The 17,652-nt window shown below is 47.7% G+C and overlaps 1 protein-coding gene across 10 annotated transcripts in view; it reads right to left on the reverse strand.

The window, feature by feature from the left end:
• sh3pxd2aa (SH3 and PX domains 2Aa) overlaps positions 1–17,652 on the reverse strand; it is a 78,441-nt gene that overhangs the window by 46,700 nt on the left and 14,089 nt on the right. For 8 of the 10 annotated variants that reach the window (XM_035534835.1, XM_035534834.1, XM_035534837.1 and 5 more), the window contains exons 3-4: positions 5,547–5,622; positions 3,358–3,434 (exon numbers count right to left, since the gene is read on the reverse strand). In XM_035534835.1, the coding sequence (XP_035390728.1) occupies positions 3,358–3,434; positions 5,547–5,622 (153 nt within the window). Of the gene's footprint in view, positions 363–462; positions 1,170–3,357; positions 3,435–5,546; positions 5,623–17,652 lie in introns of those variants that run through there. The other 2 variants (XM_035534840.1, XM_035534841.1) reach the window with 2 other exon arrangements.

Below are 17,652 nucleotides of genomic sequence, written 5' to 3' on the forward strand. Positions count from 1 at the left end.
GTGCAGATATGATTTCTCATTCGATAAGGAAGAACACGGGAAATGCATCTCATTTGTATGCCTGAGGGAACTCGGACATGGTGCTATTTGCTGCGTCTAATAGTTCATTAGCATAGCCCAACAAACGACCGGAACGGCGGATTTGTGGGGGGCTGGGCACACTTGTGAGGAGAATCCCTGGAGCAGGTGCATACCTCGAGGACATCAGACAATTACATGGTGGCCATGTCTAATTAAAGCTTACAGGAAATGGCTGGCAAACAGCGATCCTCTCCGCCACTTAAAAGCAAATTGCACTCCGGCGCTGGACGATAAAGCGCTGCTTCTTTGTGCGAGCACTACGAAGGAGGACACTGCTAAACCTGTGTTACTAGAGTAACACCACTTTTACACATCCATGTAACCTGGTAACCTGTGTTACTAGAGTAACACCAGCTTTACACATCCATGTAACCTAGTAACCTGTGTTACTAGAGTAACACCACTTTTACACATCCATGTAACCTGGTAACCTGTGTTACTAGAGTAACACCAGCTTTACACATCCATGTAACCAAGCAACCTGTGTTACTCTAGTAACCTAGCAACCTGTGTTACGGGTCTTCACTCCATAACCAGTGTTGAAAGCAGATCCTAACTGAGAGAGCATGGGCACTTCATACATATATATCTCCACTTATATACTTACTACTAGTACACTGTATCCCTGCTGTTAGTTTGAAACATATTTTTAGCGTGGTAACTAGTTAATTGATCTACTCTAATAGCACCTATAGTGTTTCAAACTGCAGTCCTTCTAAAGGCTGAAATAAATGGCAAGGTTAAGTCAAGGCTGACACACAGTGACATCTTAGTTCATGACATCCGCCAGAAAGATTATATGTTGTGAAAGGTAGATTTCCAATCATTGTTTGTTATGACAGTCTGAAATGCTATTATAGAAATTTCGGTAATATTCCGAGAATGTCATGGCGTTTGTGGCCATAATGACCGGCTTCCAGAACATTCCCCCAGTAGTCTCTCTCGAGCTCCTCCAGGCAGTGGCTCTCTTTCAGTGTGTGAGCTCGTTAGCATCTGGGACCGGGGCTGCTGTTTTTGGATGTGTAAAAACTGGCTCTCCGTCATCAGGAAGGGCTAGCAGGGAAAGGAAGAGACAAGCGACTGGTGGGGTGGGGGGATGTTGGGGGGGGGGGGTGACACCGAGCAAGAGTGACCAGGCAGTGAAACAATGGACTGAGAAGAGCATGGTCACATATCTACAGTATATGCTGAGAAGTAAAATAAGAACATGAGTGAGTGTCGATCAAAACTCACTGTTGATCATTTACAGTTATGTGCAAAAAAAAATAGCAGTCTAACATCACTAATGTATTTAATTACTGATTTTGGCAGAAAAGATAATACAACATGGGGAAAAAAATCCTGACTAGGTGTAGCCGAGTAATGGGCTACCAACAGAATCAACAGTCATGACATGCACGCTGCTAATTGGGTGTAATTGACTCATTTAATGAAAGGGGCGAGATCAAATTAATAGCAGTGTGGAGTTCAATTAATGAGGTCGTTCATTCTATGAAGAAACAGGTGTCAATTACAGCCCTTATTTAAAGGAGGGCAGCAAATGTACCTGCTGGTTTTAGCCCTTGCTCAGTGAGTAAAATGGGTCATTCCAGACATTGTACCAAAGAAGAAAGAACTTTGATCAAGAAGTTGATTGGAGAGGGGAAACATATAAAGAAGTGCAGAAAATAATTGGCTGCTCAGCTAAAATGATGTCAAATGTTTTAAAATGGCAAACAAAACCCAAAACTCGTGGTAGGAAAAGAAATACAACCATCCACGTAGATCGTAGAATAACAAGAATGGCAAAGAAGCATCCAATGATCAGCTCCAGGGAAATCAAAGAAGATCTTCAGTTACCTGTGAGTACTGCAACAATCAGAAGACACCTACATGAAGCCAAACTATTTGCAAGAAACTCTCGTAAAGTACCATTGCTGAAAAAAAGACGTGTCAAAAAGGTTACAGTTTGCCAAAGAACACACTTACTGGCCTAAAGAGAGTTGGCACAACATTCTATGGACAGATGAGAGCAAGATTGCTCTTATTGGGTCTAAAGGTCACAGACAGTTTGTGAGACGACCCATAAACACTGAATTCAAGCCACAGTACACTATGAAGACTGTAAAACATGGAGGTGCAAACATAATGGTTTGGGGATGTTTCTCATACTTTGGAGTCGGACCCATTTATCGCATACCAGGCACCATGGACCAGTTTGAATATATCGAAATACCAGAAGAGGTCATGTTACCTTATGCTGAAGAAGAAATGCCTTTGAAATGGGTGTTTCAGCAGGACAACGACCCCAAACACACCAGCAAGCAGGCAACATCCTGGTTCCAGACCAACAAGATTGATGTTATGAAGTGGCCAGCCCAATCCCCAGACCTCAATCCGATTGAGATTTTGTGGAGTGACATCAAAAATGCTGTTTTTGATGCAAAACCCAAGAATGCAGAAGAACTGTGGAATGTAGTCCAGTCAGCTTGGGCTGGAATATCTGTTTGCAGGTGTCAGATGTTGGTTGACTCCATGCCACACAAATGTAAAGCAGTTACCAGAAATAAAGGTTATACAACTGAATATTAGTTCAGTGATCAACAGAAAAGCTAAATCTGTAAACAACCTTTAGTTTATACTGCAAATATTCGAATTTGTAAATGAAAATGAAGACACTGCTATTTTTTAAACAGCCCATTATTCTTTTTTTCTTCATTTTCAGTTTAAAAATTGATATTTCGTTCATGTTTTTATTTGGAATTGAATGTGCAGTGCTCCCAGTGCCTTTGTGTATATGGAAATAAATGCTATTATGAGGATTCCTCCGTTGTTTTAAACACACTGCTATTATTTTGCACATAACTACATGTTTCTAAGATGTGAGATGCTAATGAGAAAACCTTCAGAACACTGTGCAATTTCAGTTTGTTGATTATTTGTCAAAGGTTTTCTAGTTGTACGTTATAAACAGGATACCCTTTATCATATGAAACATGAAATTAGTTAGCATTGTCATGTCCTGTGTCCATATGTCCATATTAAAAACGCAGTTTAATTTGGGTGAATGATGCAAATAACTATGAATGTTAAAGGCCATATTACTGAGCCTTGTGGAACCTCACGTGTGAGACGCAGCACTCCAAAGACATTTGCATGGTGCACACCCGTGAACGAACACCGCTGACCAAGGACATATGCTCAGACTCACATGCTCAGGCAGTGAGGAGTAGTGTGTTTATGATATGCAAAACTGATTGACAATGTTCAACTGTGTATAGAGTGAGCACAACTCACCCTGCAGTAGTCGTCTATAAAACGCAGTCTCTTCATGGCCACATCTCGCACGTGACTTCGTCGAAACAGGATTTTACCTTGACAAAGAAAATAATTTTACAGGGGAAAAAGAGTTAAAAGAGGCAAAAGTCTTCCATCAAACGGAAAATAAAAGCTGTAACCCATAAATTACTAAATGAATTTACCATTGTGTTATCGTCTATTCAAAAAAAAACCTTCAAAACAGGCAACCATGGACCAGGGGGGGATGGTAGCCTTCATTTTTTATACATGGACTCCACTGGGTTTACAAAGACAGTAAGTTCATGTTTTCTATGAACAGAAATGAATGCTGAGCACAACATAATTTCAGTCAAGCCATTCTGTTGTACGGTATGACAAAGTTTTATACCCATGAGTCATTGGTTTTAATGCCACAAAGCAACATGGGGCATTTTGCGCTGCTGTTTACGAATGGTCAAAGTTTTGCGAAGCATGCCTACTGCTAAAGGGAAGAGAAGAGTGAGAAAAATGAAAGAAAGAGAGGATGAGAGAGAAAGTGAGAGGTGAAAGGGAGAGGTGAAAGAGAGAGAAGATGTATGTGTTTTTCCTAAGTTGATGGATCTATAAACCTTCAGGTTGTATATTTCTCTGAGCAGGGACATGTGGCCCGCTCAATCAACAGAAAGAGAGAACAAGTGCGAGAGAGAGACAGAGAGAGAGAAAGACAGTGAAAGAGAGAGAGAGAGAGAGAGAGAGAGAGAGAGAGAGAAGTGTTCTAATACCTAACCAACACTCTCACCATTCAAACATAAACCCAGATCCACAGCCACCTCAGAATCGGGAAATCTCAGACTCTAACACTGCATCGCTCCGTCCAGATTCTGAGGTGATGCTTCTAATTCTGTGGACTGGAAGCTGCTCAACTCCAAAACCTGCCCTTACACTCCAGGAACGACGCTTCCTGCCCTACTTTAGCGTAGACCGTGGATGCAGAACCGCCGGATGATGTCATTTCAGAAGTAGGTCACTTGCCGCCTGTCCTTCTTACCTGTACCCTGAGCCTCGGTGTCTCCGGTGGAAACGCCAGAGCCTGTAAAATGTTTCCTGGATAGGGACCACGTGCCAGTGCAGCAGTGCCATCGCGTGCGCCAGGTTTGGGGGGTGGGGGGGGTTGTTTTGTTTTTTGCCTCGTGTGGAATGTACAACCCCCCCCCCCAAAAAAAACATGCGGACACAAAGTGCAGGCGCGGCAAACACGGCCTGGCTGGAGAAAACCGCATTACAGAAACGCTTGGTAGCATGTAATCATATCTGCTTACACCAGTGACTCTTCCTGAACTCGGTGAGAGAGAGAGAGAGAGAGAGAGAGAGAGCCTCCCGGGAAACTTCACAAGAAGTGGACTAAATGTTTACTTAATGTGCACTCCTCAAACAAAACCTCTCCCTCTCCCTCTCTCCCTCTCTCTCTCGCTTGCTCACTCTCACACACACACACACACATACACATACACGTAAAGTTAACACTAAACAGACATCTTAGTCAAACTCTGGGAAAGCTAGACAGGGGACGCTTCTCTAAACACAGCTATTTCACTGGCGGTACTAAATTTTTGTAATTTAATATACTGCAATATCTGTTATCTTATTTTTCCCATCAAAAATGAAACGATAGGACGTAAATCAAATTAGCAACAGCTCAGTTTTATTGCGCAAAAGTCACTGACATCACTATTTCAGTTGCAGTCAGAAAGCAAAGACACTTGAACGACAGAATAAAGCAGATATCCCAGGAGCCACTGTTCGCTGTGCTGGAAAATGGATGTGCAGAGACAAAGTGTGTGGGGTTGTAGAGAGCTGAAAACGAGCACCATATTCTCTCTCTCTCTCTCTCTCTCTCTCTCTCTCTCTTTCTTTCTCCTTCTCTCACTCTTTTTCTCTCTTTCTCTCCTTGGCCTCTGGTGCATTATTCATCACTCCTGTGAGCTTCTCCCAATGACTCTTCGACCCGCTGACAGCGTGTGCGTGTGTGTGTGTGTGTGTGAGAGAGAGAGAGAATGTGCGTGTGTGTGTTTTAGCATCTAGATTACAAAAGGGACAGTCACGGCCAAACGTTCAAATGACTAACTGCGAACGTTACTGCTGACAGCATCCATTTGTCACTGTGTGTGTGTGTGTGTGTGTGTGTGTGTGTGGGCACACACTCTTACCTGGCAGAAAGGGAATGATGCGCTTCTTCGGGTCCTTCTGCCCTCCCTCGATCGGGAACTTGTCGAGTATCTGCATCTGGAAACAGACGGCGACCTTTCAACACAACACTGGTTCACGCTCATGTTCCGCAGCCCACGGTGCGTATCCAAGCGCCTAATGCTTTTAGGGACAGTGGTTCCGTTGTGCAGGTCCAGACAGCCTCACAGGACTGTGACATGAGAAAACAGGTTTGTTTGCACCGTTTCAACCCCCCCCACCCCACACCATGAGAAATGACCCACCCGTCTTGTTTTTATCACCTCGCAAGGACGTGGGGGGTGGGGGGTGGGGTCGTGACACTGTGATGTTTTCTGCTTAGTCACTGTTTGTGTACCTCGAAACGCCGACCTATTAATCACTGTCGTAGCTCACACGCCACCTTCGCCCGATGCTAATAGGCGTGTATGCTGTGTGAGTGTGTGTGTGTGTGTGTGTGTATGTGTATGTGTGTGTTTCCAAAGCTCCTTGGGCCAAGTAATCCATAATCGTGGTTTAATGGAATAATATCCTATTTAGGAAAATGTTCAGACACGTAGCGTCCCAGTTAAGTCCCACGTTATTGATCCTCCTCCGCCTAATTATCTGCTCTGAGACATTACAGCGGCGTGTCGGACGGGGCTCTGGTGGGACGGACAGAAAGAGGGAAAACCGGGGCGACCTCGCCGAGGGCCTGGACCCAAACAGCGAAAGGTGATGGGAAGTGAAATCACTGATTAACAACACACAGGTGAGTCACCGCTGAAGAGGGCATGGATGAAGCAAGATGAGAGAGAGAGAGAGAGAGAGAGAGAGAGAGAGAGAAAGAACAGCAGAAATGCTGGTATATGTTGCTTTCTCCATCTCTCTCAGCCCGTTAGACTGTTTGTTCACCTGGTTCCACTGGGCCAAATAGGAGAGACCAGATGTGTGGTCTGCTTACTTTCACTCTCTAAGCACTCAAAGACATTCTCACTCACACACACGCACGCGCACGCACTCACACACGCGCACGCACACACACACACACGCGCGCGCACGCACTCACACACACATACGCGCACGCACTCACACGCACGCACGCGAACGCATGCACGAACGCGCACACACACACACCCGTGCGCGCACACACATACACGCACGCGCACGCACTCACACGCGTGCACGCACTCACACGCACGCACGCACTCACACACACACGCGCACGCACTCGCACACACGCGCACGCACATGCACGAACGCGTACACACACACCCGCGCGCGCACACACACGCACGCACACACACACACATACACGCGCACGCACTCACACGCGCGCGCGCACGCGCACGCACGCACTCGCACACACGCGCACGCACACACACACACACACACACACACACACACAAACTCACAATTTTATTTTCTCTTTCTGCTAAACTGCTCCTCCAGTAAAAATTTTAAAAACCATTTTCCCTTAGCACATACCAAGTACAATAATTTAATTTTAATGACTTTGAAACCAACACATCATGCACACATAAAACGTAATTCCACAGTTCATGTGAGAGGCTCTAAACTAGTAAATATGAGTATAATCTGTTACTGTCATTTCTTAATCAAGAATCGACCTCATATCTGAAGAATCTGCTTTAGAAAGCTTGACTGTTTTATAAAGACTAGCGCCAGAATGCTCCAGAACGTTTACTTTACTATGCTCACTGAAACCTGCCCAACGCTGTCGAAACACTGTGAAGTAGCCAAAAAAATGTCCAAGGATGGGTAGCTAATATAGCCCAGAGGAGAGCGAGAGACACTGTGTAGCACAGAGGAGCGCGAGAGACACTGTGTAGCCCAGAGGAGAGCGAGAGACACTGTGTAGCCCACAGGAGAGCGAGAGACACTGTGTAGCTCAGAGAAGAGCGAGAGACACTGTGTAGCCCAGAGGAGAGCGAGAGACACTGTGTAGCACAGAGGAGCGCGAGAGACACTGTGTAGCCCACAGGAGAGCGAGAGACACTGTGTAGCTCAGAGAAGAGCGAGAGACACTGTGTAGCCCAGAGGAGAGCGAGAGACACTGTGTAGCACAGAGGAGCGCGAGAGACACTGTGTAGCTCAGAGAAGAGCGAGAGACACTGTGTAGCCCAGAGGAGAGCGAGAGACACTGTGTAGCACAGAGGAGAGCGAGAGACACTGTGTAGCTCAGAGAAGAGCGAGAGACACTGTGTAGCCCAGAGGAGAGCGAGAGACACTGTGTAGCCCAGAGGAGAGCGAGAGACACTGTGTAGCCCAGAGGAGAGCGAGAGACACTGTGTAGCTCAGAGAAGAGCGAGAGACACTGTGTAGCCCAGAGGAGAGCGAGAGACACTGTGTAGCCCAGAGGAGAGCGAGAGACACTGTGTAGCCCAGAGGAGAGCGAGAGACACAGTGTAGCTCAGAGGAGAGCGAGAGACACTGTGTAGCCCAGAGGAGAGCGAGAGACACTGTGTAGCCCAGAGGAGAGCGAGAGACACTGTGTAGCAGAGGAGCGTGAGAGACACTGTGTAGCCCAGAGGAGAGCGAGAGACACTGTGTAGCACAGAGGAGCGCGAGAGACACTGTGTAGCCCAGAGGAGCGCGAGAGACACTGTGTAGCCCAGAGGAGAGCGAGAGACACTGTGTAGCCCAGAGGAGAGCGAGAGACACTGTGTAGCCCAGAGGAGAGCGAGAGACACTGTGCAGCCCAGAGGAGAGCGAGAGACACTGTGCAGCCCAGAGGAGAGCGAGAGACACTGTGTAGCCCAGAGGAGAGCGAGAGACACTGTGTAGCCCAGAGGAGAGCGAGAGACACTGTGTAGCACAGAGGAGAGCGAGAGACACTGTGTAGCCCAGAGGAGAGCGAGAGACACTGTGTAGCACAGAGGAGAGCGTTTTGTGTTTTCTACACACAAACGGATTTTAAATTCTCTGTTTCTCCCTCTGTCTGTCTGTCTCTGGGAACGGCCTTCTCTGTGCTGGGGATCGGAGGTGTCAGTCTCCTACCTGTTCTCTCCCTGCAGCTGGGACTTTGTGGGACAGACAGAGTGAGGGCAAACCCAGAGGTAGAAAGGGCGAGAACTGCAACGCTGTACCCGATGCTGACTCCCGGCGGCAGGGGGGGGGATGGTTCGAAACAAGGCAAGAAATGAAGAAAGAAGCCAAAGGAAGACAGGGGCAGAGGAAGGACGCAAAGGAGAGAAACCGGCTCCCAGAAAAGTATCCAGGAGGAGATGGACTGTGGAAAAAGAGTGAGAAGCTGAGGGGAATTAGAGAAAAAAGAGAGAAAATGTGGGAGGGAGGGAGAGAGAAAGAAGGACAGTTGCTTCATTTCAGACTAGTAAGGCACCTGAGAGACTTCCTGAGTCTCCATAGCAACAGGAGGCGGGCAGAGGAATACGGGAAGCCGTGTTATTGGTTGACAGAGAGTGTGTGGCTTGGGAAGGATGCAGAAAGGTTCATCTTTGCATCTCTCTCTCACACACACACACACACACACACACACACCTAACACACAGTTCTCTAACACACATTTTCTCATGTCCTCAGCTCCCACTCCCTCCCACACGCATAGACACACACACACACACACACACACACACACACACTCGCCATGAATATCAATATGACTTGCCAAGCTTGAAGCATGGAACAGAATACTAACAATCTTATTACAAAGCTTAGGTTTACAGTCAATAATCTGTTATTTTCATTTCAACTTGTCATTTGAGTTTGATTTTGCCCTTCATACCACATTTGCACACACGCACACATGCGAAATACTAAAGAATAAGCCACTTCATCTCTTTCCCATCAGCGTTCCCATCTATAAACACACTCCCCAAGTATCCGACGTGAAGGAGATGGATGGGTTTTTCACCCCAGAGGACAGAAGGGTGAAAGGAAAGCGCACTGAAGCCAAGAAGGGTTGGTTGACGAGAGAGCACTGTGCGTCGGCACCACCCCGCCGGGCCCCACCGCGGAGCTGCACCCGCTGTACGAACCTGGCCCCTTTCCCCACATCTGTCCCGCAGTCCAAGCCCAAGATGTAGTCATGATGACCGCTGCCACGGCATGCCGCTCGTGACTCGTTTTGCAAGCTGTGCCAGTTCAAACCCCCAGACCGCCCTTGTTCAGAGCGCCTTACACATATTTACCGGCGCCGGATCATTTTATACCAGACGGGTAATGTTTTAATCATGGTTTCTTTTAATCAAAACCAAAACATTCTTATCAAGGAGAAGCTACTGTGGTCACTTAATGTCAAAGTGAACTGTGTCTTCCCTACAAGTCTTAAGCTCCTTATCTGAGGTAAATTACCTGAGGGAAACCAAAATAAATCTTCAATCTGCTTCCAGTAGAAGTGGGATCAGTTTCCCTTGATTGGAAGGAACATCTTCTACATTATAAAAGCAAGACTCCATATTACAGCACTGCTTGTTATTCAAACCATATTTCGACGTCGTGGAGAAAAACTCTAGGACTCTTTCTCTATCTGTATCTATTCTGACGAAGCCCAAGGATCTTAAAGACCAGTCATGACTAGATTCGGAAATGTACAAATACGTCAGAAGCTGAACGTGCAGAGTTGTGTCACACGCGTTGTTTATTGATATCAAAAGTGGAAACTAGGTAAAATAAATGGCCAGTGGTTGCTCTTTTCCTACTGACCTAAGAACATTTTCTACAGCCTCTCTTACAGTGCCAAAGCTGAGGCAAAGAAGGAGAGGGGCTGATCTAAGATCAGTGTCCAAGGGACGAAAGATTTGTTTTGTTAGGGGTGATTTTTACTGGCTCTGTGTGTCTATTCTGTAGGAGACGGGGAAGGGCTAACAGGAGCACTGGAGAGACGGGGAGAGAGAGAAGGAAAGAGGGAGGGAAAGAAGGAGAGGAGGGAGAGAGAGAGAGAGAGAGATGGAGAGAGAGAGAGAGAGAAAGAGAGAGGGAAAGAGAGCAGCGAGGAGACGTTTGCCTTTCGGTTGCTCTTTCCGAGTCGCACACTGTCACTTTGTGTTTACCCTCACGCACGGCCCGCCTTTCTGACATAGAACATGAATCACTCTGGGCCTGGAGCCTTTTCACACACAAACACACACACACAAACACACACGCACGCACTAAAGTAGCAGGGTTACTAATGGGTCGAAAGCATGTGAATCAAGTTCGCACATGCATTAGCGAGGGCCATACTGAATGTCTGTACTTCGAGCCTATGACACACACACACACACACACACACACACACACACACACACACACACACACACACTCACTCACTCACCCTATATTGGATCATACCAAGGATATGCAGTGCCTGCTGTGCACCATACCGTGTCCTCTTACACTGACCAGAGGTCAGCTTGGTGCTGCCTGAACCTTCCCTTTAAACATGAAACGGGGAGAAACACAAAGCTGACCTCAAGTCAGCAAGATAGCGTAGCAATTACTAAGGCAGAGCTCGCCACGGCGGACCCCAACTGTGTCCACAGTCCTTGTCCGGACTGTGTTCAATATGGGAGCGAAAGACCACTGGCTCAGTCAGTCCAGTACACCACACCAACCCATCAGCAGAGTACCACTGAAGTGCCTGTTCCGAGCTTTTCTGGAACGTTCTGAGAAGGTGCTTTCTGGGGGCCCCTATATTGACCTTTTGGACCATTCCGGAGCGAGTCTCATCCTATTCCAGCGTCCCTTCGTTATTTCTTTCATACCTCATCATCCTTTAGCACCCAATCATTCCATCCTTACTCTCTCTCTCTCTCTCTCTCTCTCTCTCTCCCTCTCTCTCTCTAATTTTTACCACATGGTTGTGCAGATAAGGCACATCGGTTCTGTACACTCGTTAACCTGAAGGGTTTACGAAGTAGTTTGTTAATCTGAAGATTCTGTGAGTTTTTCCCCCGAGGACGGAGTTCTGCAAAACAAACAAAAAAAACAAAAAACACACACACACATCTTTCTTTCTAAGAGCTCAGACAACTTCCCCTTATTATTGCCTTAGCGTGTGCTGTACGACCCGCATTACACGTCTCTGGACACATCGGTCACATATTAACAGGTTATTAATCCTCCAATACAGAGCAGCGTCGCCGAGGACGGCGGTGTCGCCGAGGATGCCATGACAACGGCGGCAGCAGGACGGAAAACCAATGGGAGGGGCTTTCGTCCGGTGCTGTGACGAAAGGAGAAAGACAGAAAATAAGCAGACAGGACATGGGGGCCTCGGAGGCTGTCGATGACCCTAGCAGCGGGCAGGAGGAGGCCCCGCGGGCGATTTTAACAGTCGTGATCCAGATGGAGTACGTGGAGCTGCAGCGTGCTTCCGGCGACATAAGAGGAAAGCCGGGCAAGGGTCGGGTCAGACGGGTCAGGGACGGGTCAGTATCCTTCCCGCCATAAGAGGAGTCCAGCTCAAACCCTCGAGCCGGACCACGGACCTGCAGACCGCCAGCCGCACCCAACTGATCTGAGACCAGTCACACAGCGCAGCCCTGGGCCGATGCTAGTGCAGAGTCCAAATATATTTGGTTGGAGATGTGTTAAAGAGAACCATACTGTATAAATGTGTGGTACGAATGTGTCGTCAGGACGTGGGAACTTAGAAAGTTAATGTTTACTCGCGCTTTACTGACCAACTAGGGAGAGAGAAACAGATCGACAGATAGAGAATGCCTGTGTGTGCCAAAAGGACTTCCCCAAAGACAAAGGCATTGCCCTGTGTGCATGCTTGTGTGTGTATGTGTGTGTGTGTGTGTGTGTGGTGTGTGTGTGTGTGTGTGTGTGTGTGATCAGGTGTCAGAGCCAGGAAAGAGGGAATCTAGCTCAGTAAGGAAAACTACCACTACATACAAGTTAAACAGCCCTCCTCAGCGTGCCGCTAACACAAAACTAAACTTGCAGGCGTTTCTCTATTAATGGCCTGTGCCATAACCTTCACCCCAATAATCATAAAAGGAAAAATCAAAACTCTTGTAGGGGTGTATAGTTTATGATACCAGAGTTGGGACAGGCGTGTTTTAGCGGGTGTTGGGCGCTATGTGTGCGTTAGTGTGTTGTTTCCGTTGGCAGAAAGGGTTAGGGACACCTCAAAAGGATATGACTTGAATCAATCGAGGATTAGAAATGTCACTTCTGAGTGGAAGTGGCAGGTTTGGGGTAAGAAGTGCCAACGAGTGCAAAGATCACGCCAGAAGCAACCCAGCTGCAGCCCTGCGCCGGCCAGCCTGCCTGGGTGTGGAGCGGAAACCTTAGCCTTAGTTTAGACGGGGGGGTTAGAGAGTCTAACTACTCTCTCTGCCTGTAGTGGGACACGACCGCCGCGTCTCCGTTGTTGGGAAACACGTGGAAGCCTGCGAGGTTTGGAAACTGTCAGCTGAAGACTCTCACCCTCGGTGACTGGACCTGGGGGCAAACCAGTGGAGCGTACATACTCCGTGCAATCTGCACTACCTCTGTGTGTGTGTGTGTGTGTGTGTGTGTGTGTGTGTGTGTGTGTGTGTGTGTGTGTGTGTGTGTGTATGTGCGTGTTCTTTCAGACTCTTTGATAAGTTGCTGTTTAATTCCTCCAAGTCTGGATATGCTGATTTAAAAAGTGGAAAAATCTCTACGTGTGTCCATCAGCTACGGGAGGAATCCAAAAATGCCAGGGGAATATTTTAGAGGTTAGGCCCGGATCTTTAATTAGAAGCGTTTTCTGGCTATATAAGCACACGAAGACTAAAAATGCCACTATTATTATAAATGAAGTCATTTAGCATTACCCAAATGAGGTCATAATTTATTTTCTTTCATTCTTTCCACATTTGCTTTTCTGCCCCAAGCAGTCCTTTAGGGACACGGTGATATCCCCAAAATTTAGAATCAGAATTAGGTAGAGTCATTGCATCTTGAAGGAAGTTGTGTAATCCTAGCTAATGCTAACCACCCCTAGCTAACGCCAACTCTTGCTAAATCTAACTCCTAGCTAACCGTAATCCTCTTTAACCCTAATCCTAGCTAACCCTGTCCCTTGCTAACCCTAATCCTAGCTAATCCTAACCCCAAGCCTGGGAAGCCTTTCCATCCAAGCAGGACATTGGCCTTAACCTTGCCCTCCTTCCTGGCTAAGCGCAAGCGTCTTCCAGTTCTGCTCCGAACGTGCCCGGTGGCCTCCTTGTCAGTCGATACGGTCGCGGCGCACCAGGTGTTCCCATGGACATTGTGCGCTTTGACAGTTCACGTTAACTAAAGCTCTCCCGACACCTCCATCCTCCACCTCGCGAGGGTGCCTCCTTCCTACACCCCATCCCGCCCCGGGGCGCTATGTAACTTTGCAAGATGGTGATTAAGACGGGCTTGATAACAAGGCACAGGAGGATAGAAGGAGCGGCTCCACACGCCACTCCCAAGCCCACGCTCGCTCGGTAGCGCACTCTTGAAACGGAAAGGAAGGAAGATGGAAACCGAAGAAGTTAAAAAGAAAGAATGGAAGCGGGAAAGAAGGAGAGAGAGAGGGAACGATACTGCCAAATGTCCGAGGGGGGCGGCCTGGCCTGGCCTGGGAGGAAATGGAGTTTCGGACTCCCTTCCCGTAGCAAACAGACGAGCCAGCCGAGTGGCACCACCACCACGGAGAGCCGTGTTTGAGGAACATCGAGGTCTGGAAATATAGAATCAGTTCAAAGCGCATTTGTGCTCCTGCTGACGGGGTGGTCAAGATCCCACGGTCTGGCAAACAAACCAGACATGCACACGCTCGCTTGCGCGGACGCTTGATTACACTCACCACACTTACACACACACACACGCGCACACACGCACACACATCAAAAGCTTCTTGTCCCACTTTATGTTCCTTTGCCCCTCACTTCTGTGCTGAAATTTTCAGCAGATGGCATGAACCCATACCCGCCCACACGCTCACACACACACACATACACACACACACACACATATATACACACACACACACACACACACACACACACACACACACACACACACACACACACACACACACACGGTCTCATGCATCACGGGGTACTTCGCACGTTTTTGGAGAACACCACAGTGTTGAAGAACACTATATGAACTCGCTAAACTCTTAGCGAGAATCAAACTCCTAACCAGAGTCGCTGTTTTTTTCCCCCAGAATCCCCCTCTGTTTGTCTGTCTCGCTCCAGTGTGCGAACCCCGACTAACTTTGTAACCCCCAAAGCCACTCGGGAGCAGAGGAACAAAAACAGTCCACCATGGAAAACATCCATTCTATGGCCTACGCTGCTCAACTAAATTTAGTATCTCTCTCTCTGTCTGTCCTTCTCTGTCTGTCTCTCTCTCTGAGAGCGTCTGCCAAGCCACTGGGGGCTGTTCGACACCTTTTCTTGCTCACCTCCAACCAGCCACTCCTATCAAAATCCTTTCCTCAACCATTGTCCCAAAAACAACCCCAAAATTAGCCCCAGATCAGCTGCAAAAGGGGCTTTAAAGCCCCCTATTGTCTTGGCCAGCACAAGCGCAGTGTCTGTCTCTGGCGCGTAGGTGCTCTCCTAACTACTGTTCGTCCCACCACTGTTCGTGAAATGGGTCTTTATCCTCCACAGCCCAGCCCGGGATGACAGCCAAACCTCCCCCCCCCCCCCCCCGCGCCTGCCCGAGCAGCTTCAGTTTGCCATGATGGACGGCAGCGAGCCTCGAAAAGCGCCAGGACGCTGGCATCCGGGCGGCCGTTACAGGCACCGTGAGAGTGGGCCGGGTCGACTGGCCCGCACGTTCGAAAAATCCAGCTCGCCGAATGCACATCGCCTCCGGACATCTGGTTACAGGATGGAGGAATGGTCCGGTAGCCTTAGAGGATCAGCGAGCGGTTGGAGAAACAGCATCTGAAGGACGCGACTTTAAGTGATACGGTGTTGACTTTGAAAATGGTATAATGTGGTTGGAATATATATATATATATATATGGGGCGCTGTGGAATGAGTATCCGGTAAAGACGAAGAATATGGGAAGAGTTAAAACTACTAGAGGGAGAGATGAAAAAAAAAGTCATGACATGAGTCAACCTTCACTGCTGCACTGCATGTAAAAATATCATTCAAAATCAGACATTGCGCAGACTTAACACAACTGTCCACAATTTGTTTACTTGTAGCCCTACATAAAGACCCCATTATCTGCCATAGGCATTGCATGAAGACATGCTTATGTAAATGAAGTGAAAACAGTCTAAAGGCTAAGATACACATTATCGAATTAAGCCTTTATGTAAATTTTATAAATGCATTGTAAATGATTAATTAAGTGGCAATCTTACCTATTACATATTATACTCTTACAATCCACCTCAAGGGCAGTGGTAACTCAGTGGTTAAGGTACTCAACTAGTAATCAGAAGGTTGCCAGTTCATGCCCCACTGCCGCCAAGTTGCCGCCGTTGGGCCCCTGAGCAAGACCCTTAACCCTCAATTGCTCAAATTGTCCTCAGCCTGATTTGCAAGTCACTTTGGATAAAAGTGTCAGCTAAATGCCACAAATGTAAATAGAGACAGATGAAGAACCCAGCGCTGGAATGTCTTTAAGTCCTCACACTGACCCCCACCTTCACTGAACGTGGCGCAGCGCTGGACCAAAAGGTTTAAAAATTCCCCCGGAAGCTCGGTCGGCCCACCACAAAAATGTCGAGCACAAACTCAGGGACCGGATATTTTGTATCAGCAGGACAGACATTCGAAGAGAGGCAGCACAAAACGCACAGGGAAGGTCATTTAGGAAGCCACAAAACCGCTGCATTAAAATACGACAGCTGAAGCCCTGGTATCAGCAGAACACATGCATGATGCGAACCCTGAAGACCTTGTGGAAGGTTCTTCAGGAAGCGCAGACCAGGGCCCCTGAGTCAGATGGATTGAAGCCCAAACAAAGACAGGAGATGAACGGTTGGTCAGACCCAGCGCTCTTACGACATGCCAATTTTAAAAACCACGGAGCACGGTCCCGAAAAAAACCTCCACGCAGTAGCGCAGTGATGACGCTACCGTGTTTCGGGTCACAGCCGGGTCACACCAGGCTTACGCCAAAATGCTGACTGTCTTACTCAATCACGTCCCAACGATGAAGGCTGCTGTGATAGCAAAACCCTGAAAGACAATTAAAGGATGTTTAACTTCTTTTTGAGGTTGTTAACTTGACCTGCACATTAGGGACTGGAGAGACATTTGAAGTTTGTGTACACATTTGGCACAAAATTCAGCATTTCAGTGGTGGTAACTGATCCACATTTGAACAGTTGGGCCAAAACATTTCGCAGCTCATTGGAAGGGGATCAACGCTGATTAGTTTTTGCAACTTCCACTCACGGCTTATACATTTTGTGGAAACACGGATGCTACCACTCTGTTTTCGTTCAGCACATCCCCGAGTCTAAAATACTTTGAAGAGGCCGGCATCCGGACCGAGCCAGCCCCAGGGGACGCGGGGGTGGCCCTGCGGCCCAGCGGGCGTCTCCGGACGTTCGCCCCACGTACGTTGTGCCTTTTCCTGCCGTCTGCTCGGTGGCAGGTCTTTATGAAGTCCGTAACCCAGCCAGTGGATGTCCCCTCTAAACAGACCTCAAGACCTCTGCTCGACAACTCAAAAATAACATGGTTCAATGCGCCGGCCATCCTTTATTGCTGCCCGGGGTGTTCTTTGTTTTTCCACAGAGCAGGGACTGTGAGGGAGTGGTCCAAATCGTGTTGGACCAGCTGTCAAGCAACTCTTTCATCACAGGAGGCCTGGAGGATGGCTGAAAGGCTGTGGGCTTCTTTAAACTAATCTGACGAGACCTGCGGTACCATTTTTGAGCCTTGTTGTGGCTTCACTACCCTACATTTGCAATACAAGCCATGTAATCGTCTAATGACAAAACCGATACTTCCTATTTATGGAGCACAATGTGACTGATAATAAACGCTAAATTAATACATAACCGTCTGACAGCTAATAAATCAGATTAGATTAGATCGGGTCAGATTAAATTTTATTGCCACTGTACTAAATACAGGTACAAGGCCAATGAAATACAATTCTAAATAGACTTCAGTGCATCGTGTTGTTGGCTAAGTGAAGTTTTGGCTAAC

This window comes from Electrophorus electricus, chromosome 16 (assembly GCF_013358815.1).
Source record: "Electrophorus electricus isolate fEleEle1 chromosome 16, fEleEle1.pri, whole genome shotgun sequence".
Lineage (NCBI taxonomy): Eukaryota > Metazoa > Chordata > Actinopteri > Gymnotiformes > Gymnotidae > Electrophorus > Electrophorus electricus.